Source organism: Myxine glutinosa, chromosome 8, assembly GCF_964187855.1.
Source record: "Myxine glutinosa chromosome 8, kmMyxGlut1.1, whole genome shotgun sequence".
Classification (NCBI taxonomy): domain Eukaryota; kingdom Metazoa; phylum Chordata; class Myxini; order Myxiniformes; family Myxinidae; genus Myxine; species Myxine glutinosa.
Genome location: NC_136268.1, coordinates 63,265,869 through 63,288,838, shown reverse-complemented (window position 1 = coordinate 63,288,838; position 22,970 = coordinate 63,265,869). Strand labels below are relative to the sequence as shown.

At 42.7% G+C, this 22,970-nt stretch overlaps 1 protein-coding gene across 4 annotated transcripts in view; it reads right to left on the bottom strand.

Moving 5' to 3' along the window:
- CEP295 (centrosomal protein 295) overlaps positions 1-22,970 on the bottom strand; it is a 115,018-nt gene that overhangs the window by 5,353 nt on the left and 86,695 nt on the right. For all 4 annotated transcript variants that reach the window (XM_068124560.2, XM_078783333.1, XM_078783335.1 and 1 more), the window contains exons 8-12: positions 22,613-22,784; positions 20,303-20,409; positions 12,972-13,066; positions 8,284-8,437; positions 2,121-2,215 (exon numbers count right to left, since the gene is read on the bottom strand). In XM_068124560.2, the coding sequence (XP_067980661.2) occupies positions 2,121-2,215; positions 8,284-8,437; positions 12,972-13,066; positions 20,303-20,409; positions 22,613-22,784 (623 nt within the window). The remainder of the gene's footprint in view (positions 1-2,120; positions 2,216-8,283; positions 8,438-12,971; positions 13,067-20,302; positions 20,410-22,612; positions 22,785-22,970) is intronic.

Here is a 22,970-nt window from a genome sequence, read left to right as displayed (position 1 = left end):
ACGTCCAGGCGTGAGCAAGCAGCCAGCCGGCCCCTCCTCGCCTGCACCACCAAGCGAGATGCGGCTCTATCTTCTCCTGAAAAGTACTGCAGTCAAATGACTCTCCCTCCTTCGACTATTCAAATGTTCCAAAGCTCTGAAAGGTCTCCTCCAAAAGTGCACAAACTCCAGGCGCAGCCAAGAGCCAGAGACAAAAACGTCTGCCCCCCACAAAGCCAGCACGAGAGAGAGAGAAAGAGACGGATTCTTCCTCTTTACTCCGATCGAACCTTCCAGCTCTCTGACGTCATATGACCAATCATGCCTTTTGGGGGCGGGGCTTCACGGCCCTCTTGACTGCCCACCGATTCTCCGCCTCTACTGGGTGGGGCCTTTTTCCTTAGACGGTTGGTGTGGTGGGGTTTATTGTCGATCGGCAAATGTTCGGGTCTCTGTCAAAATTATATCACTTGTTGTGGTGGAATGGTGCACTCGCCTGGCTGGCCGAGTGAATGTAAAAACATAAGGGAAAAATCACAGGCAAGTACATACTGGGGATTATCCTTAAGCACTATTTAACTAACACAAAACCACCCTCCGTGTGGTGACACATAAAGAACCTTAAGCTCACGGGTTCCCTGCTTATGTACATAGAGATTCTTCTTCACGTCCACGGTCCATGCTAAAACCTATACGATCCTAACTACATTATGGCAATTCAGCATCTATCCCCACAAACGTAACAGTATTTTTACATGCACATGCATAAACATCGAACACAAATAATGCGAACATATTTCTGCCGAACATTCAAATGCAACTCATGATCAGTGGACAATTTCTGGCCCAAACTTTTGTTAGCTATTGAAGAGCATTTCTTCAGAAGAAGACTCATCTGTCCTGTATATGCTAATATTGTTCAGCCAAACACAGAAATGGTTGTATCTCAAGTTTTTGGTGAGTGTGTGTTCACCAACGTCTTTATCTGCACAATATTTCGCTACCAAACATATGCACATAAAGTGTGTGTCTGTGTGTTCATCTGTGTGAATGTGCTTCTGTCTGTCAGTGTGCTGGCATCGGCATCTGCGTCAGTATCGTCTGTGTCTGTTTGTCTGTGTACATGCACGCATGCAATGGGAATGTCACAAACTGCAGGCATCACAAGATGTGTCTGTGTTCACTCTTCCACTATGCAGTTTCTACCAGCTATATTGATGAATCATTCACATAACAACAAACAACAACAACATGCATTTTAAGGCCATTTTCCATGCCAGAGCGGGGGTTAGCCTTGCGGTCCCCATGACAATCTTCTCCATTTTGCCCTATTTTCTGCATCTCTCCTTGTTAACCCCCTTGCCCGCATTTCTTCTTCCACCATCTTCAGCCAAGTCTTTCTCGGTCTTCCCCGTCCTCTACTTCCTTTTACATTCATTTCCATCACTCTTCTCAACCAGTCACTTTCATCCTTCCTCAACACATGACCAAACCATCTCAACCTGTTTCTCTTCACAGCATCCATCACAGGCTCTATTCCCATCATCTTTCGCAATTCTCATTTGTCTTCCTCTCTCTCAACGATACTCCACATATCCACCGAACCATTCGCATTTCCACCCTTTCCAGCCTTCGTTGCTGCTCTACGTTCATTACCCGTCTCGCTCCTCTAAATCATAACACTTCTCACACATGCAGCATACACCTTTCCCTTCATTCACATAAATACATTTAAAAATATTTCACTGGTTCATGGAGGAAGCAGTAAACTAAATGCATTACTAAAGATTACATTACTATTAAATTAAATTAAACTATTATATTATTATAAAATTAAATTAATTAAATTAAATTACATTACTAAAGTTCTTCTTTTATAAGTACAACTCTTTCTAGCTCTTCCATGAGCCTCAACTATATATATATATTTTTTTTTTAAGTTCGAAGTTTGCTATGTAAATAAAGTTTTGGATACGGTGTTGTGGAATCATCATTTACAACATTTAGAAATTTGAAAGCAATACATTAGGAATACCCATTACTCTTCAATAAAGGCTAATAACCATTGTGATAAACAGCTTTATGGGGTTCAGCCAAAAAAGAAAAAAACGAGGGATGTGTATTCCCCTCTTATATCACACCTGCTTTGGTCTCTCATCCACTGCTGGTGTGGAAGGCTTTTCTGGTGCCCATTTTCAATCAGTTGGTGTGAATCTGGTTTCCGCATTTCCATATCCTGTTGGTGATACAGTATAGACAAAGTAAGGTTTTAGAATGTGTATCCCATCATGGTGAAGCCATAAAATGTGAGAAAGGAAAGAATAAGCAAATGAACGCAGTTTAAATTAATGTTGCGAATTAAAGGAGCAAAAATATTTAAACTAAAATCTAACCACCTTATAGAACAGCAAAAAAACAATAGTAAGAGTCAACAGGCAACAAGGAAAATTTCATGAAAATTGTTTCATCACAGAATTTTTATTATGGAATATAATTCGAGGATGTAAAAAAAAAAAAAGTGTGTGTGTGTGTGCGCGCGACTCAAGAACGGGCTGAATTTTTCTGAATCATGGCAATAACCGATAATTTTTTGAGAAACTCACGTTTACCAAAACTAAAACTACAAATTATGTCCGAGGACAAGATTGATATATATTTATATATATAAAACACAGTTTGTGTGTGTGTAATGTTACCGATAGACTCCTAAACGGAGAGGCTTACGTGCTTGATATTTGACATAGACATGGCCATTGAGCCTGGGACGAACATGGCCGAACTCATATTATTTGACGATCCATATTTTTTATTCATATTTACCTCAGCGCATTTCAGCGAAGTACCCGCTAATCTCAGCCGGTTCCAGAGCAGCTCGCTGATTCGCTCAGAGCGATCACGTGATGTTCCATCCCGTCACACGTCACACGTTTTTTCACCTTTTATTCGATCGTGTTTTGTATCGATTTTGTGCGATATGAATTAAATGTCTTTGAAACAGCTGTGAAACGTCTTTCCACAACCCTTCCGTAACCGATTGGAGCAGTTTATTGCCGCACAAAACGAGATCCGCGAAGCGAGTTGGTCGAGTCGTGCTGACCAAGATGGCGACACGGCGGCTTCACTTTTCACGGAGTATGAGCGTTCTATATATTTTCAATTCAGTGCGCCCGTGATTTGTGGCATAGACATGACCATTGGGCCTTCACGGTGTAATTTGTGCGAGGCTTTTGTCCGAGTGAGCTTGAGTCGAGAGGGCGAATGTACGGGTTGGGAATGTACGGGTCTCCCTTCCCCCGCTCGGCAACGCCGGTACTGGAGGACGTCACAGGATCGGTGAGTCTCCAAAATCCGCTTCGTGCTGTTGCGAATATGCAGGACTATGTCCGATTGTTGTGCTGCTCTCCGACCATGAGAACTGCAATGTCATTGTTGACTGGCCATCCCCATCCCTCCCCCCTCCGTCCCCCCTTCCCTTCCCCCTCCCCCCTCCCCCCTCCCCTCCATTTTCCCCCTCCCCCTCCACCCTACCCCTCCCCTCCATTTTCCCCCTCCCCCTCCACCCTACCCCTCCCCCTCCCCTCCATTTTCCCCCTCCCCCTCCCTTTTCCCCCTCCATTTTCCCCCTCCCCCTCCCTTTTCCCCCTCCCCCTCCCTTTTCCCCCTCCCCCTTCCCCCTCCACCCTCCGCTTCTCCCCTTCCCTTTTCCCCCTCCCCTCCCCCCCTCTTCTCCCCTCCCCCTCCCCCTTCCCCTCCCCCATCCCCCCCTCCCCTCCTCCCCCCCTACCCCCTTCCCCCCTCCCCTCCTACCCCCTTCCCCCCTCCTCCCCTCCCCCCCTCCCCATCCCCCCCTCCCATCCCTCACCCTCCCCATCCCCCCCTCTTCTCCCCTCTCCCCCTCCCCCCTTCTCCCCTCTCCCCCTCCCACTCTTCTCCCCTCCCCCCCGTTCCCCTCCCCTCCCCTCCCCCGCCCAGCAATGACGGGTACTTTTTTTTTTTTTTTTTTTTTTGGTTTTTGTTTTTGTATACAAGATCGAGGCTCGTGAAAGAGCGAAAGTAAGTACTTCTGCTAGTAAGCGATAATTTTTTGAGAAACTCACATTTACCAAAACTAAAACTACAAATTATGTCCGATCGAGAACGACCCGATGATGATGATGATGATGATGAAAACTACAAATAAGTAAAGCAAAATGCATGCTTAAGAAACGCCTTGAGGCAAATGAAGTTTTGCTGATTTTCTTTATCACAAAATGTGGACATCTCCAACAGCAGTTTTACACCAAAAAAACACCATGATTACTTTAGAATGTGGGTAACTGCCAACACATCCTGTGATGTAGGGCTCAAGACAAGTCAATAATGACATTCAATGGTGTTACTTTTGTTGCTCTTTAACGGCCACTATTATCCCATCTTGTGGGGTTGACCGGGGGAGGCTTGGCCCAAGTCTTTCACGAACCGACCTGGCTAGGCCTCACATTCACCTAGTTATGGCAGGAATTTGGAATTTCCCATGGTGCCGGCAATACTCGCCTACTCTATGCAAAGGATCTTTAACGTCCACCAACCCATGCTGGCAGACGGAACTCCCAGTTTAACGTCAATCCGAGGGACTCATTGATGAATCACCCTGACTGTGAAACACCAAACTGATAGTTGATAGCTGGGCCGGGATTGTAACCCAGGCTGGACAGATAAGAGGCGAGTGTGCGTACATCTAGGCTATCCTGTCAATCATTGTTATTAGATGTAGATGGCATCATTTTCAAATGATGCATGTATACAAAAAGCATTGGTATAGATTTACAAAGAGGTGAGGAATGGTTGCCAATGTTAGCAGCTGTACATTTTGAGCAGTGCTTTACAAATATATTTTGAGCAGTGCTTTACTTTACAAATAAATTAATTTTGGATGCTTTACAAATAAAAATGAATGAAAAACACAAGATTAAAAAAATTGACACAATAATGAACAAAACATCTACTGCATTCCTCATAACGCCAGCATGGAATGATGTTGATGCCAACAAAAGATGATAAACATAAGTTATTTTAGCAAAAGTACAGTGGCTTCAGAAGGAGTTCACACCCCCTGACTTTTTTCACATTTTGTTGTGTTACAGCTTGAATTAAACATGGATTACATTGAGATTTTGTGTCACTGATCTACACATCAAAGTCATTGATCACTGATCTAACCCATAATGTCAGTGGATTTTATTTTATTTTAATTTTTACAAAATAATTGAAAATGATACACAGAAATATCGAATTAACATACGTATTCAAAGCTATGAATCAATGCTTTGTAAAAGCAACTTTGGGAGCAATTACAGTTTTGAGTCTTCTTGGGGTATGTCCATCAGCTTTGCACATCTGGATTTGGGAAGTTTCCCCCATTCTTCCTTGCAGATTTGTTCAAGCTCTGTCAAGTTGAATCTTCAAGTCCTCAAGTCCTGTTGCAACAGCAATCTTCAAGTCCTGTTGCAATGTAAATCTTCACTGCAATTTGAAATCTTTTGCACTCTGAAGCAGGTTCTCCTCAATGAATTGCCTGTATTTGGCTCCTTCATTGTTCCCTCTATCCTTACAAGTCCTCCGTCCCTGCCACTAAAAAGCATCCCCATAGCATGATGCTGCCACCACCTGCTTCATGGTAGGGATGTTGTTAGACAAGTGGTGAGCTGTGCTCGGTTTCTGCTAGACGTATCGCTTTGAATTCAGGCCAAAGAGTTTAATTTTCCTCACTTCAGACAACAGAATATTTTGCCTGGTGCTCTCAGGCTTTCACTCACGTGCCTTTTTGCAAACTCTAGGCATGCTGTCATGTGCCTTTTTCTCAGGAGTGGTTTCTGTCTGACCACTCTCCCATAAAGCCTACATTTGTATAGTGCTGCAGAGACTGTTGTCCTTCCAGCAGGTTCTCCTATCTCACCTAAGGAACTCTGTAGTTCTATCAGAGTGGTCATTGGGTTCTTAGTTACTTCCCTGCCCAAGGTCCTTCTTGCCTGGTTGCTCATGTTGGTCGGACAGCCAGTTCTAGGAAGAGTCTGGGTAGTTCTATATTCTTTTCATTTCCTAATGATGGAGCTCACTGTGCTCTTGGGAACTTTCAACACTCTAGAAATGGTTTTATACCCTTCCCCAGATCGATGCCGCCTCACAATTCTATCTCAGAGTTCTATGGACAGTTCCTTGGACTTCGTGGTACAGTTTCTGCTCTGACGTGCTCTGTGAACTGTGGGACCTCCTTTAGAAAGGTGTGTTTCTTCCTAAATCATGTCCAATCAATTGAATAGGCCACAGATGGACTCCAATAAAGCTGTGGAGACATCTTGAAAAATGATCAAAGGAAATTGGATGCACCCGAGTTTAATTTGGAATATTATAGCAAAGGGGTTGAATACTTATCGACACAAAACATTTCAGCTTTTTATTTTTAATTGATTTGTAAAAATGCTTTTTAAAATTCCACTTTGATATGATAGGTTATTATGTGTGGATCAGTGACGAAAACAAATCTCAATTTAATCCATTTTAATTTCAGGCGAAAACACAACAAAATGTGAAAAAGGTCAGGGGTGTGAATACTTTCTGAAGACACTGTAGATTTAGCAGATGATATCACTTCAAAAAGATGTCCAGTTGTTGATGTACAGGGTGCCTAAAAGTCACTTAACCCATTCCCAGTAAAGTATTCGTTCTTAAAATCATAATATACAGGTTGTATTGTGCAGTGAATGAATGATCGTTTTAAGGCCATTTTCCCCGCTAGAGTGGGGGTGAGCCTTGCGGGCCCCATGACAATCATGGCTCCCTGTTTGAGGCAATGTTTTTATGGCCGGATGCCCTTCCTGACGCCAACCCTTGGTCACCTCTTGCGATGCGCAGGGATATGGTGTACCTATTCTAAATCGGGGTACACTCCGGGATCATTCATCCCAGCAAGCTGGTACTCAATTTGACGACCTCGGAAGGATGACAGGCTGAGTCAACCCCCCTGACGTTAATTCAGCGATTGACCGGGATTCGAACCCAGCATCCTAGGATCCCAAGCCAGCACCCTAACCACTAAGCCAACACCAGGCTTTAAAGTGCAGTACGAACAATAATTATTAATCAGTCATTTTATCTGTATGCGCTCCACAATTACCTCCGCTACCAAAGGTGGACGGAGGTTATGTTTTCACCCTTGTCTGTCTGTTTGTTTGTCCGTGAGCAGGATATCTCAAAAGGTTGTGGATGGATTGCGGACTAAACTTGGTGGACAGGTTGGGTGTGTGACGAGGAAGAATCGATTCAATTTTGGTGAAGATCCCAATACAGATCTGTATACTAGAATTTTAAAGTGATTTTTCACCATTGAGTGATGGGGACAAAAACAATATATAGCACGATATCTCAAAAGGTTGAGGACGAGTTATGACAAATCTTGGTGGATGAGTTGGTTAGCTGACAAGGACAAGCTGATTCTATTTTGGTTCAGGTCCCGATCTAGATCTGGCCTATCAGTTGGATAGAAAACAAACTGTTCAGCATAGTTGGTGGTGGTATACATTCTACAAAGTGCCGTTCTAGTTATCCATGCATCGCTGAATTCATCGCCAAGTCCTCTTCAACATCTTTTGTAGCATTTGTGGAGTCACCTGAGTGCAAGAGGCCATGGCTGCAGCCGCAATTCTGCAATCGTCCTGTACCGGTTTGACGACACTTTTTCCTTGATAAAGCCCACAAAGTTGTCTGAAATCATTAGATCTGGACGACATGGTGGCCATGGTAGAGGGCTGTGCATACTTGTGTGGTATTTCATGCACCCAAACACAAGCAACCAACCACTCTTCGACACTGACAACTTGCGTCCGCCATGCCATCTAACTTCCTACAGACTCCTGCGTCAGTGTGTTAATGTTGCCACATATCAAGGGAATAAAGGTGGAAAGGAAAGGCAGTGGTGGAGGCGAAGGGAGGGTATGGAAGGGGAAGAGAGGAAGGGACTAGAAATTTAGCAGAGATAAAGTGACTTTCAGGCCACCCTCCTGTACAATGCAACAGCCCAAAAGCAATCATTTCAATGCAATTATTTATGCTATGTGTATTCATCATTGCACTTGAATAACAGGTCCTGCAATATGAAGTTATAATATTTCACAGGATAGGCAGATACATGGAAATAGAAATGTGACTGAAGTGTCAGCAGGGTCAGATACGTGATTATTAACCGTCACGGTTGTGACATGTGGATTGGTAAATACAGTTAGAGCAGTAGTTGACTTACTTTGATGATGGGGAGGTTAAAGTACTTGCCCTGAAAGGAGGTAGAACCGTTGAGTGTGAGGCTGCAGTATCAATTGTGGAAGATGTAGCGGTATCGTGGATTGGCAAAATGGCAGCATGTTGTTGTTGTTGAAGTAGGTCACGGTATTCTTTCAGCCTTTTTCGAGCAGCATCCACTGACTCTCTGTGGAGGTTGCACCCAAAACACTTCCTTTATTCAATACGCAGGCATCCTGGGTAGTTGGCATTACATGTACTGTACATGGCATGTTGTTCTGGCCCAAACTTTTGTTAGTTATTGAAGAGCATTTCTTCAGAAGACTCATCTGTCCTGTGCATTCAGAAGAAGATTCATCTGTCCTGCACATGCTAACATTGTTCAGCCAAACACAGAAATGTTTGGTAGTGAAATATTGTGTAGCTATAGAAGTTGGTGAACACACACTCAATCAAAAACTTCAGATACAAACATATGCACATAAAGTGTGTGTCTGTATGCATGTGCGTGCGTGTGTGTGTGTGTGTGTGTGTGTGTGTGTGTGTGTGTGTCTGTGTGTGTGTGTGTGTCTGTATGTCTGTCAGTGTGCCGGCGTCAGCGTCTGCTTGTCTGTGTACATGCACGCATGCAATGGGAATGTCACAAACTGCAGGCATCACAAGGTGTGTCTGTGTTCACTCTTCCACTATACAACAACAACAACAACATGCATTTTAAGGCCATTTTCCCTGCCAGAGCGGGGGTTAGCCTTGCGGTCCCCATGACAATCTTCTCCATTTTGCCCTATTTTCTACATCTCTCCTTGTTAACCCCCTTGCCCGCATTTCTTCTTCCATCATCTTTAGCCAGGTCTTTCTCGGTCTTCCCCGTCCTCTACTTCCTTCTACATTCATTTCCAGCACTCTTCTCAACCAGTCACTTTCATCCTTCCTCAACACATGACCAAACCATCTCAACCTGTTCCTCTTCACAGCAAACAGCTTCACAGGAGGGAGAGATGTACAATAATTATAATAATAATAATAATAAATTTATTTTATATGGCGCTTTTCAAGAAGCCCAAAGACGCTTTGACAGAGTACAAAAAACAAGTGCAAAAAGACAAAAATCAAGAGGTAAATAATCAAAGCAAAAGGAAGGAGAAGGAGAAGAGATAGTCAGGGTTAAATGCTGTGGGTTAAATGTTGAATGCAGTGTTGAACAGGTGGGTCTTGAGTGATGTTTTGAATGTGGTGAGTGAGGAGGAGTCTTTGATGGTGTGAGGTAGTGAGTTCCAGAGGGTGGGAGCAGCGATGGAGAAGGCCCTGTCCCCCCAGGATCTGAATTTGGTCCGGATGGAGGGGGGTCAGGAGGTTGGTACCAGCAGAGCAGAGGTTGCGGGTGGGAGTGTGTCTGGAGAGGAGGTCAGCCAGGTAGGATGGGGCCAGGTTATGGAGGGCTTTGTAGGTCAAGAGGAGGATTTTGTACTGGATTATCTGGGGGATGGGGAGCCAGTGAAGCTTGTAAAGGACGGGGGTGATGTGGTCACAGGTCCGGGAATGGGTGAGTAGACGGGCAGCGGAGTTCTGAATGTATTGGAATTTATTGGTGACCTATTTGGTGGCCTGATCTCACCGTCGGCCCCTTTTCCCCTTGTCTGTGACTAGGTTAATCCCCTTGTCTGTGACTGACCGACGTGAGTCCTGAAGCTGCCCAGCTCCCTCCAGGGAGGCAGGTGAGCAACCTCGTTCGAGACCGTGGACAAGATGTTATTTTGCCGAGCGGATGGCAGCCCGCGGCTCGAACCATTAACAGAAACTAGACCCGATTCTGAAACGTTGGCCAAAATCGCGCCACAGGTAATTGATTGATTAATTGTGTAATAAAATTAATAAATGATAATCGTAAAATAATTAATTTCTTAATCAATTGGCAAATAGCATACCTAAACCACCAGTGTTTCATCTGATGCTGTAACTTTTTGAAAATTAAATTAATCAAAAATTAAATAATTAATTGATTAATCAATAAATAATTAATCTATTAATTTGATGAATCAATAAATCAAAAATCCCTTTATAGCCACATCACTAGGTCATTGCCATGTCCAAATATCAGCTTCCTTGCTCAAAAGATGCCTGAGGTATTGCCCAGATGAGAAAGAAAATAAATAAGTGATTAATAATTAAAACAAGCGTTACGCCTAGGTCCCCCGTCGGTGAAGTGATGTGAGTTGACAAAGTGGAAGACGCAGAAAACATGCTATGATATGATATTTCGCTCACAAGGTTCAGACATACATGGAGGCGGCCATCTTGGATTTTGACGTGGCCACCCAATTTTCAATAGCGTTCTTCCGTATGCCTAGATACACCCACACACCAGATTAGAAGTTGGTACCTCACGTATTTTTCAAGATATTCCGCTCACAAGGTTCAGACATACATGGCGGCGGCCATCTTGGATTTTGACGTGGCGACCCAATTTACAATAGCGTTCTTCCTTGTGCCTCGATACACCCAAACACCAGATTAGAAGTTGGTACTTTGCTTATTTTTCAAGATATTACGCTCACAAGTTGCAGACATATATATGGTGGCGGCCATCTTGGATTTTGACGTGGCGACCCAATTTACAATAGCGTTCTTCCTTATGCCGAGATACACCCACATACCAAATTAGAAGTTGGTACTTCGCTTAGTTTTCAAGATATTCATCTCACAAGGTTCAGACATACATGGCGGCGGCCATCTTGGATTTTGACGTGGCGACCCAATTTTAAACAGCGTTCTTCCTTGTGCCTAGATACACCCACACACCAGATTAGCAGTTGGTACGTCGCTTATTTTTCGAGATATTTCGCTCACAAGTTTCAGACATAAATATGGTGGCGGCCATCTTGGATTTTGACGTGGCGACCCAATTTTTAATAGCGTTCTTCCTTATGCCGAGATACACCCACACACCAAATTAGAAGTTGGTACTTCGCTTATTTTTCAAGATATTCATCTCACAAGGTTCAGACATACATGGTGGAGTCTATCTTGGATTTTGACGTGGTGACCCAATTTTAAACAGCATTCTTCCTTGTGCCGAGATACACCCACACACCAAATTAGAAGTTGGTACTTCGCTTAGTTTTCAAGATATTCATCTCACAAGGTTCAGACATACATGGCGGCGGCCATCTTGGATTTTGACGTGGCGACCCAATTTTCAATAGCGTTCTTCCTTATGCCTAGATACACCCACACACCAAATTAGAAGTTGGTACTTCGCTTATTTTTCAAGATATTCATCTCACAAGGTTCAGACATACATGGTGGAGTCTATCTTGGATTTTGACGTGGTGACCCAATTTTAAACAGCGTTCTTCCTTGTGCCTAGATACACCCACACACCAGATTAGCAGTTGGTACTTCGCTTATTGTTCGAGATATTTCGCTCACAAGTTTCAGACATATATATGGTGGCGGCCATCTTGGATTTTGACGTGGCGACCCAATTTTCAATAGCGTTCTTCCTTATGCCGAGATACACCCACACACCAAATTAGAAGTTGGTACTTCGCTTAGTTTTCAAGATATTCATCTCACAAGGTTCAGACATACATGGCGGCGGCCATCTTGGATTTTGACGTGGCGACCCAATTTTCAATAGCGTTCTTCCTTATGCCTAGATACACCCACACACCAGATTAGAAGTTGGTACTTCGCTTATTTTTCAAGATATTCATCTCACAAGGTTAAGACATACATGGCATCAGACATACATGGCGGCGGCCATCTTGGATTTTGACGTGGGTTGCACCCACACACCAAATTCGAATGCGGTCCTTCGCTTACGCACGCATGCACGCACGCAAACACGCACGCACACACGCACGCATGCACGGACGGAGGGGAAAGCCATAGTCCCCCTTTCGCTACGCTGTGCGACGGGGGACAATAAATGAATAGTAATGGTAAAATAATAAAATTATTAATCAAGTGGCTAATAGCATACCAAAACCACCACCGTTTCATCCGAATCTGTAATGTTTTGAAAATTAATTAATAGTCTAAATTAATCGAATAATTAAATAATTAATCAAATAATTGATGAATCAATTAATCAATAAATCAAAAATACCATTTACAGCCAAATCAGTTGGTCATTGACATGTCCAAATATCAGATTTCGAGCTCAAAAGGTACCAGAGATTTTGCCCAGATGAGAAAGGAAATAAATAAGCGATTAATAAATCGATAATAATTAAGTAATCAATCAATTAATTGATTAATCACAAAACAAAAAATACTCTTTTTAAGAAAGCACGTGTTCACGATTGTACCCAAATTTCAGCTTCCAAGCTCAAAGGATGGCTGAGATATTGCCCGGACAAACAAACAAGAAAGAAAACAAAAAAAGAAAGTAAACAAGAAAGAAACCACAGTGAAAACTGAGTACTCCCTTTCAGCACGCGTCATCGCCGGGCCCCCTTCGGTCTCTGGCGATGACGTCATGCAACGCCTGGAGATGGAATATGAGAGGAGCGGTGTACAAAAATGTTAGAAGTTTGCTATGAAAATAAAGTTTTGTATACGGTGCTGTGGAATTATCATTTACAACATCTTAGAGACATTAATGCAATACATTAGGAATACCATTACTCTTCAAATAAAGGCTAATAACCATTGTGATAAACAGCTTTATGGGGTTTAAACAAACGATGGATGTGTATTCCCCTATTATATCACACCTGGTTTGGTCTCTCATCCACTGCTGGTGTGGAAGACTTTCATGGTGCCCATTTTCAATCAGCTGGTGTGAATCTGGTTTCAGCATTTCCAAATCCTGTTGGTGATACAGTATAGACAAAGTTTTTAGAATGTGTATCCCATCATGGTGAAGCCATAAAATGTGAGGAAGGAAAGAATAAGCAAATGAACGCAGTTTAAATTAATGTTGCGAATTAAAGGAGCAAAAATATTTAAACAACAATCTAACCACCTTATAGAACTAAAAAAAACAACAGTAAGAGTCAACAGGCAACAACAACAACAACAACATGCATTTTAAAGGCCATTTTCCCTGCTAGAGCAGGGGTTAGCCTTGCGGTCCCCATGACAATCTTCTCCATTTTGCCCTATTTTCTGCATCTCTCCTTGTTAACCCCCTTGCCCGCATTTCTTCTTCCACCATCTTTAGCCAAGTCTTTCTCGGTCTTCCCCGTCTTCTACTTCCTTCTACATTAATTTCCATCACTCTTCTCAACCAGTCACTTTCATCCTTCCTCAACACATGACCAAACCATCTCAACCTGTTCCTCTTCACAGCATCAATCACAGGCTCTATTCCCATCATCTTTCGCAATTCATCATTTGTCTTCCTCTCTCTCAACGATACTCCGCACATCCGTCGAACCATTCGCATTTCCACCCTTTCCAACCTTTGTTGCTGCTCTACGTTCATTACCCATGTCTTGCTCCCATAAATCATAACACTTCTCACACATGCAGCATACACCTTTCCCTTCAGCTTCAACGACACTCCCCTCATCATCAGCACGCCACTCAATTCCCGAAACTTCTTCCTTGCACATCTCACTCGAGCAACCGTTGCCGAGTCTGATCCACCTTCTCCATTCAGCATGTCTCCGAGGTAGCAAAATGTTTTCACACCTTCCAGCTTCATGCCGTCTCCAAGATCCAACTCAACATTTCCTCCATCTGCAGCTCCCTCTGTGCACACCTTACATTTGAATGTAGCTGCCACACTGGTTAATGACCCTCTCAGACCACTACATTTTTGATGAACCCACTCAACGCACATTGTACACTGAATGGAGTTCACTCCAACACCCTTCCTACACACAGCACAGGGCCACTTCCCAGTTCTTTCCACCTCACCACATGCTTTACCACTTGCCATCACCTTCGTCTTTCCGATATTCACCTTCAGACCTTTTGTCTCCATACATTCCTTCCACGTGTTCATCTTTTCCTTCAGTCCATCCATACTTCCCGCAATCAACACCAGATCATCTGCATACAACAACTCCCACGGTAAACCCTCCTTTAGGTTCTCTAAGCCAGCACCTCCATCACAGCTACAAATAGTAGTGGACTTAGTACCGACCCCTGATGCACTCCCACCTTCACCTCAAACTCACCACTGTTCCCGTCCTTCGTCCTTACAGCTGTGCGCGCTCTTTTGTACATTGCCATCACTACTCTAATCAACCATTCCTCCATGCCTAACTTCCTCAATGCCCATGTCAATACTTTGCGTGGAACCCGATCGAATGCTTTCTCCAGATCAACAAACCCAATCAATCAATCAACCAATCAATCAACCAATCAAATCCAATCAAAATAAGAGTCAACAGGCAACAAGGAAAATTTCATGAAAATTGTTTCATCACAGAATTTTTATTATGGAATATAAATTGAGGATTAAAAAAAAAAGTGTGTTTGGATGTGTGTGTGTGTTTGGATGTGTGTGTGTGTGTGTGTGTGTGTGTGTGTGTGTGTGTGTGTGTGTGTGTGTGTGTGTGTGTGTGTGTGTGTGTGTGTGTGTGTGTGTGTGTGTGTGTGTGTGTGTAGTTGGTTGTTATCTCCATTTGCCGGTTTCAGGAGGTGGAATGGAATCCTCCCAGGACCCAAAGTATCCACCTCCTCTTCAGTAAGGGATCACGGTTCATGAACCAAGCTGTTCAACTTTTTCAAAGTTTTGTTCCAAGGGCTCTTTTTAGGATCGTCACCGAACCCCGGATTGCCTCCGGTTGAAGTTCATTTGTGGTAATATTCCCAGGGATGGTTTTTAAATCTCAGTGAGGTTCTTCTTTATCATTCCTGTTGCTCCAATTATCACTGGTACGATTTCTCTTCAGCTTCCAAGATCTCTTAACCTCATTTTTGAGGTCCTGGTATTTGGTCATTTTCTTGATTTCTGTGATGTTTAGGCCAAAATCGCTGGGTACTGATATCCCAATCATCAATGCTGTCGTTTCCGTTTTGTTTTCTATGTTCACGCTTGATGGAATCATCAGATCGTACGTGAGCATGACGTCATCATTCGCAATGATTGCCCTTGGTTCGTGTTTCCATGAGTTTTCTGGTATTGGGATGTTTAAATTTTTGCAGATATGCCAATGAATCACTTTGCATACTTTGTTGTGCCGTTGTGTGTACAGTTGTTCTGATAATAGGTTTTTTGATAAAACCACAGCTTGAAAAGTTGTTCTGATAAAACCACAAATTAGTAAAGTAAATTTCATGCTTAACAAATGCCTTGTGACAAATGAGGTTTTTTCTTGTTTTTTTAAATAAATCACAAAATGTGGACATGTGTTTTGGCAGTTTTACACCAAAAAAACCCATGATGACTAAAATGTGGCTAACTGCCAATACATCCTGTGATGTAGGGCTCACGACAAGTCAATAATGACATTCAATGATGTCATAATAAAATTAATGTCTCAAAAGGTCAATAATGTGTGCAAGCACCATGAGAACAAATGACTGCTGTAACCCTCCTCGTCCCCTGGGGAAGCAATGAGAGAGTATACAAGGGGAGTTATTGCCATTCCCGGTGCAAAGCAACCTCCAACTGTGTCAGTCTGTAAAGGAGGGTCCATTTTCTTAAGTCTCAGGGCCTTTTGCTGGCCTGGCCAATGTTGTGATGGTGCTGCACGACAATAGTGAGGTCCGCCATTGGCATCATTAATGCAGGTTTTGGAAGAAGTGGGTGATCGTCAAAATGTGGAACAACTACACAATTTAAAATGTCCCTGTGGTACTTTCACTCATCAGGTTTCCCCATACAGTAACAAGGTAAATTTTGAAATAGTAACAGGCAGCCCCATATCATAACAGATCCGCCACCAAACGGGATGGACTCCACAATGTTCTTGGTTGTATAGACCGTGTTAGGTTGCAGCTAAACCCAAGTTCTACCAGCAGTCGCTTGCAAGAGAAATGGCTCTCATCAGATTAATGGATCTTCCTTCTGCATGTGAGATTCCACTGTTGAGTTGCTGGCACCATGCCATGCCAAGTGGGCTGCTATGTGGTCTGGGGTGACAATAGGGGATCCTATCAGTCTCCTGGTTTTTGGAACCTGCAGCACAATGCCAGTTCAAGACAGTTCTCATGGGCGATTCCATTCATGCTGCAACACTACCTGTAGTAAAATTAATACATCTGACGATAATTAGAGCTGCTTTAGAGGTCACCCGAGTCATCCAGATCGAGGCCCGTCTTTAACATCAATGGTTTGTCATTATTGCAGAACAATCAGGTGATAACAGCCCATGGAAACCAAGTTCACATCCAATTTCACTGTAGGAGATCCCAGCATTGTTCATCTTCCTATAATTCACCAAATGTCCATCTGTCTGTCTGTCCGTTCCCAGGTACCGCAAAAAAGGCTAAACCGATCGCAACTATATTTTGGGTGGGTAATCCTGGGACCCCCTGGAGTAAAATAGGCTATATTGTTTTTCCAATTTCAGCTTTGGTCTCCAGCATTTTCAGGTTTGGACTCCCGCATAACGTTATTGACCTAGGTACCTCAAAAACGGCTGCACCGATCGCAACGATTTCCGGGAACCCCTGCAGTAAAATCCTACGATAATTCACCAAAAGAACATGACATGAAAATTAAAAATGGCTGAACAGTATTTCATGAACATTTCATTGTGGAATAGAGGAAAATCCTGATGAGTTACGAACCTGCCGCAAATGCGGAAGTGGACAGATTATGGCAATGAGCTGGTTTGATAATATCCCAATACAACCGTCATTTTAAACAGTATTTTGTTGAAGTATCAATTGATGATTGGAATTGAGTGAATACAATTACGATTTTGAATTCGTAATTGTATTCACCCAACCATACGGAACTTCACATAAGGATTTAAATATTTGTTTATGTCACAAATGTTGTTAAAAGTTTGTTTTTAAAATTAATGCTATTTAATTTGTGATTGGAGTTATGCTGTTTGGAATGAAAAAAGAGATATCGAGTTCAAGTGAATGACGAAATGCCGTGACGGTTCCTACCTTCTAAACGTGAAATTCGCGGATCGTCATATGCAGATTCGCCATTGACTGGGTATGGAACAAACGTACCCGTTTGTTTGCAAACGGATACGTTTTTCATGGGAGTTCTTCACAAACTTGCTGTCCATGTCTGGCGTGCGAGTGAAGGTGCCACAGGAATGTGGAATTTATTGGTTTCATGCTTTAGCATTCGCCGTTTCTGCATTGTCTGTTTGCTTCTGGCCTCCCACCCATGCATACCACGGGTACCTCACTAGTCTTACTATAATTCACCAAATGTCCGTCCGTCCGTCCATCCATCCGTTCCCAGGTACAGAAAAAAAGGCTGAACCGATCGCAATGAAATTTTGGGTGGGTAATCCTGGGACCCCCTAGAGTAAAATAGGCTATATTGTTTTTACAATTTCAGCTTTGGTCTCCAGCGTTTTCAGGTTTGGACTCCCGCCCAACGTTATTGTCCCGGGTACCGCAAAAACGGCTGCACCGATCGCAACGATACACCTCCATGCCCGTGGGATTCCAACGGGTGACCCCACGAGTCTCAATAATTTGCCGTCTTGGATTTCACCAAGTCTTATACAGGCCATAGTAACACAGCCCACCAATGGAAGAATGCATCGATATCATTACCTTCCAAAGCTTGAAGTGAAAGTGTTTTTTCAAGTTGACAATCCTATCATTGACACTAAAGTGGTCGAGGAAGAAAGCGCGAGCTCTCCAGAATGATGTTAAGTACAGCTGTGGCCAAAAATATTGGCACCCTTGCACTTTTTTCAAATAATGCACCATTTCTTCCAGAAAATTGTTGAAATAAAAAAATATTTTGGTATCCACATATGTATTTCTTTTGTTTGCAGTGGAACAAAACAAAAAAAGCTGAAATAATTACGAAATCTTAGCTTATTCCACACAGAAATCTTAAAATGGCCTGGACAATATTATTGGCATCTTTTAGAAGTTGTTAGAACTAATTAGATTTCAAGCAGGTGATTCTCCTTTACTTTGGAATTGAACTCACCTGTGGTGAGTTGCAGGTGCCTGCAATATTTTTTAAATCACTCATTCAACCAGTTTAATGGAGAAAAGGAGTCATTCTGCTGTTTTGTGGCACTGTGTGTGAGCATGTGTGTCACCATTGAGCATGGAGAAAATAAAGAAAACTAGAGAATTGTCAGAGGAGGTCAGACACAAGATTGTAGCCAACCATGGACAATCTTAAGGCTACAAGTTCATCTCCAGCGACCTTGATGTACCTGTGTCCACCGTACTCAATGTTATCAGGAAGGTTAATGCCCATGGCACTGTTGCCAAACTCCCTGGACGTGGCTGCAGGAGAAAACTTGATCGAAGATTCCAGCGAAGGATTCTTCAAATGGTGGAGAAAGCACCTCAATCAACTACCAAACAGATTCAAGCTTACCTTCAGACACAAGGTACGACAGTTTCAACTCTCACCATTAATCGCCAACTCAGTGAAAGGGGCTTCTATGGTAGGAGACCCAGGAGGACCCCACTGCTGAGAGAGAGACGTAAGAAAGCCCGACTGGAGTTTGCCAAAACACACCTGAACAAGCCAAAATCCTTCTGGGGGGATATCCTGTGGACATCCGAGACCAAATTAGAGATTTTTGGTAAAGCACATCATCTCTATGTTTACAGAAAACAAAATGAAGCCTTCAAACAAAAGAACACTTTCCCTACAGTCAAACATGGAGAAGGTTCAGTGATGTGTTGGAGTTGCTGTACTGCCTCTTGCACTGGATTCCTTGAATGTGTGCACGGCATCATGAAATGAGGAGATTACCAAGGCGTTTTGGAGCACAATGTTCAACCCAGTGTCAGAAAGCTGGGTCTCCGTCAAAGGTCATGGGTCTTGCAGCAGGACAATGACCCCAAACACACTTCAAAAAGCACCCAGGAATAGTTAAAGACAAAACGCTGGACTGTTCTGAAGTGGCCAGGAATGAGTCCAGATCTAAATCCCATTGAACACCTGCAGGGAGATCTAAAAACAGCAGTTGGGAGAAGGCACCCTTCAAATCTGGGAGAACTGGAGCAGTTTGCACAAGAAGAGTGGGCCAACCTGCCAGTGGAGAGATGTAGGAAGCTCATTCATGGCTATGGGAAGCGCTTGACAGCAGTTATTTTGTCCAAAGGCTGTGTGTAAAATAAAAAAAATAACCACCTTTAGAGGCCATTTTTCCCCGCAAAGCGGGGGTTGGCCTTTTTCGGGAACCGTGGTTGTTGTTTTTTGGTCCCCTTTTTGAAGCAATGTTTTACAGCCGGATGCCCTTCCTGCCGCCAACCCTTTTTGCCGCCTTAAACGACAAACAGGGAATTACCAGTGAACTGGTACTCAATGGATTCCTTGAATTGCACTGGATTTGTGTGTGCTACCAAATATTAAGTCTGGGAGGTCAATAATTTTGTCAATGCCATTTCTTTTTATTTTCGGGTTTAAAAGGATATATTAAGTTCTGAATCAAAAAATAAAGGTTCTTTAATATCAACAGTGAAAAAAAATTGTGGAGACCAAATACTTTTGTCAATTAAAACTTATTTTTGGAGAAAATTGTGAGTTATCTGAAAAAAGTGCAAGGGTGCCGATATTTTTGGCCACGACTGTACCTCAGGGTCATAGACGTTTATGAATACTTCATTACCTCATTATGAATACTTTAAAAAAAAAAGTTCTCCAGGTCATAGACGGAAAACATCTTGTGAATGACCTCGCCGGAAGTATGGGTGTCAACATTTCTTTAATAACAATAACATACACAGAGCAAAATGGTCTCAATTGATGTGTATCTGCTTGAAAATGTTTGTGAGAAAGAGCATAGGGAGAGGCAATTAAAAAAAAAAAACTAGACTCCTCTGTTTGGTTCAAAAATTACTGAATTAATTACCTCCACCCACAGAAGGTCTGTGAGGTCTGTAAGGCAGAGATGCAACACTGCACTTAACTCCTGAAACATTACAAACGAGCTCAAACAAAGATTCAAAATGATCATCATCGTAAACATACCTCTGAGAATAAATGCAGGTGATTGGGTGGATCTTGTTGCGTGGGAGAGACTGACGATCCATTGGATACTATATTGTCTTGATTGCCAAGATTCAAATTTAGACCTCCTGAACACACAAGGCAGTCAAAATAACCTTCTATTAGCTCAAGTCATGCAAGCTGTAGTTGCAATTAAATGGAAAACCAAATACTGTATTGGATTCATCAGAAGGAACCCGAATAAGTAAAGAGCAAAGATGGAGTCATGAGGCGGAACCTGGATAGGATTCGGGTTTCAGCTGCTACTTCACAACCTACAAACCCATCTCGGTGCAGCCAGGTGAGCCTTACAGACATGAATTCACTTCTCCAAGACAGATAGATAAAGGAAGAGAGAAATAAAGAGAAAAAGAGATGAAAGAAAAGAAAAGCAAGAATTAGGATGAATAAAGAGAAATGTGAAAAGGTAGAAAGAAGTGTGAAAGGAATAAAGAACAAAGACGTCAGGAATAAAGAACAAAGGACCCGGAAAGATAGATTTCATCAGTTACTTCCCAGGCTCAAACATGTACAAGCTACCAGAGGTCTGTCAGCAGGGAAGCACAGTCCACAAGGCATCAGGATATGGAACAAACATCATCAAATATTGGGTAAGGACACATGTACCATTCACGAAATATTTTATTACTGCTTTAAAATAATCAATACACAAACAGTCATGGCAAACTATTGTACCGACAGTGCATCACAGGCCTTGCTGGATCATCTTTTCATATCTTTTAATACCTCTAAGTGCCCTAATCACAACGTTAATACTTACTACATTATCTACTGTCAGTTTTAACAGGTTGGAAGAGGTATTCTCCACCATTCCTTGCATTGTGTGTCTTCTTATTTTGAGTATCCAGGTATACCTGGATTTCGTGTTCCGCAAAACGTGATCCCATGATTTAGAGGTCTCAAGCTACCCACGATTTGCACTTGTACCTAACCAAGGAAGGCGAATGTTGAACTGCTCTTTCATGGTGTTCCGTGAAATGCATGGCTCTACAAACTAAAATAGCTGAATGAAGAACTAGTCTTGCTTGTGAGGGCTAGTGCCATTCTGCGTCCGTGGATAGATAGAACAATGGATTAAATCAAGGTATGTTAACCACCTTGCTTTTGTTCCAATGAAGGGTTAACATCTGACACGTAAGCTTGTCCTTTATTCCCATCTTGGGTAAAATGCCAGGGGCATAGAAAAGGTCCCTTTATATAAGGGTATGTGCCATGTGGCAAAGTATAGAAAAGAAGGGACATCCCATAGCTTGTAGAAAATTAAAACAATACAAATAACGGGCATTCAAAAAATCTCGTGTGGGGTGCTGGACTTCCCTTGTGTTCTGAGGGGGAACCAAGTAATGCTCTAGAAAAGTTAATATAAAGGGGCGCCAATTTAATTCATACAGCTGAATGAAGAAATTAATGCATTTTATTTGCCAAATGTATGGCGCCCCTTAATATGAACTTTTCTAGAGCATTACTTGGTTCCTCCTCAGAACACAAGGGTAGTCCAGCATGCACACCAAATTTTTTGAATGCCCCTTATTTTGGATTGTTTGGCATTTTCAATAAACTATGGAATGTCCCTTCTTTTCTCTACTTTGCCACATGGAACACACCCTTATATAAAGGGGCCTTTTCTATGCCCCTGGCATTTTACCCAAGAATGTCCCTTCTTTTCTATAGTTTGCCACATGGCACATCCCATATAAAGGGGCCTTTTCTATGCCACTGGCATTTTTCACAAGATACATTTTAAATACGGACAAAATGCATTTGTTCATCGTACAAGACTTTATTCAAGACGATATAAAAGACTCGAAAAAGTAAAAGGAAAAAACATTCAACCCAGACTGGATTCAAACCCACAATCCCCAGCTTGGGAATCTCATGCCTTATATATTAGGCCATTGAGCCAGCACGTTAGAATTTAAAATATATATATTTAAAGGGGGTATAAAGTGTGTATATATGTATATTTATATATACAATATACTAATAGAAGCCAAGAAACGTATTTTCAGTCCCCAAGTTAAAGCTGCATACAGAGAAACGATCCCTTATATAAAGGAAGAGGCGCCTTGCGCCTCCCTTTGATAGCGGTTAGCAGAGGACACCAATTCCATCTTTGTAAACAGAGTTTGTATGGCATGGACCAGATGGGAACAGGAATCGAATTCTGTAGGAATTATCCCATCCGTAAGGATGAGCTCTTCGCTAGTATTCAAAATTGTAGATTGTCAATCTCTAATTAATAATCATGTTGTCTCAAATCAATTTGCTCACCTTGCACACATGCACCTTCAAAGGCTATTTCCAACTGGCGCTGCTCCTTTCGGGTTGCCACGGCTTGCTGCTCAGGCCCCAGGAAGGCTTTTGAGGAGCCAGTATCTGTAGCTTTCACAAACCGCTGGAATCGCTGCAGCTGTTCAAGCTCCTGCAGTAAATGTGCACGGTCCTGCCAAAACACACCACACTTGATTGTCACAATTGTGGCTAATCATTGTGGGTATTGTTGGTTTCATTTAGCCATTTCCCTTCATCTTTCATCTCTCCCCAATGTCTCACTCTATTCTTGTCCTCAATAGTTTCCATCTCGCACCTCTCCCGTCCCGACAAGCAATATCAAAATGATGGTGAGTAC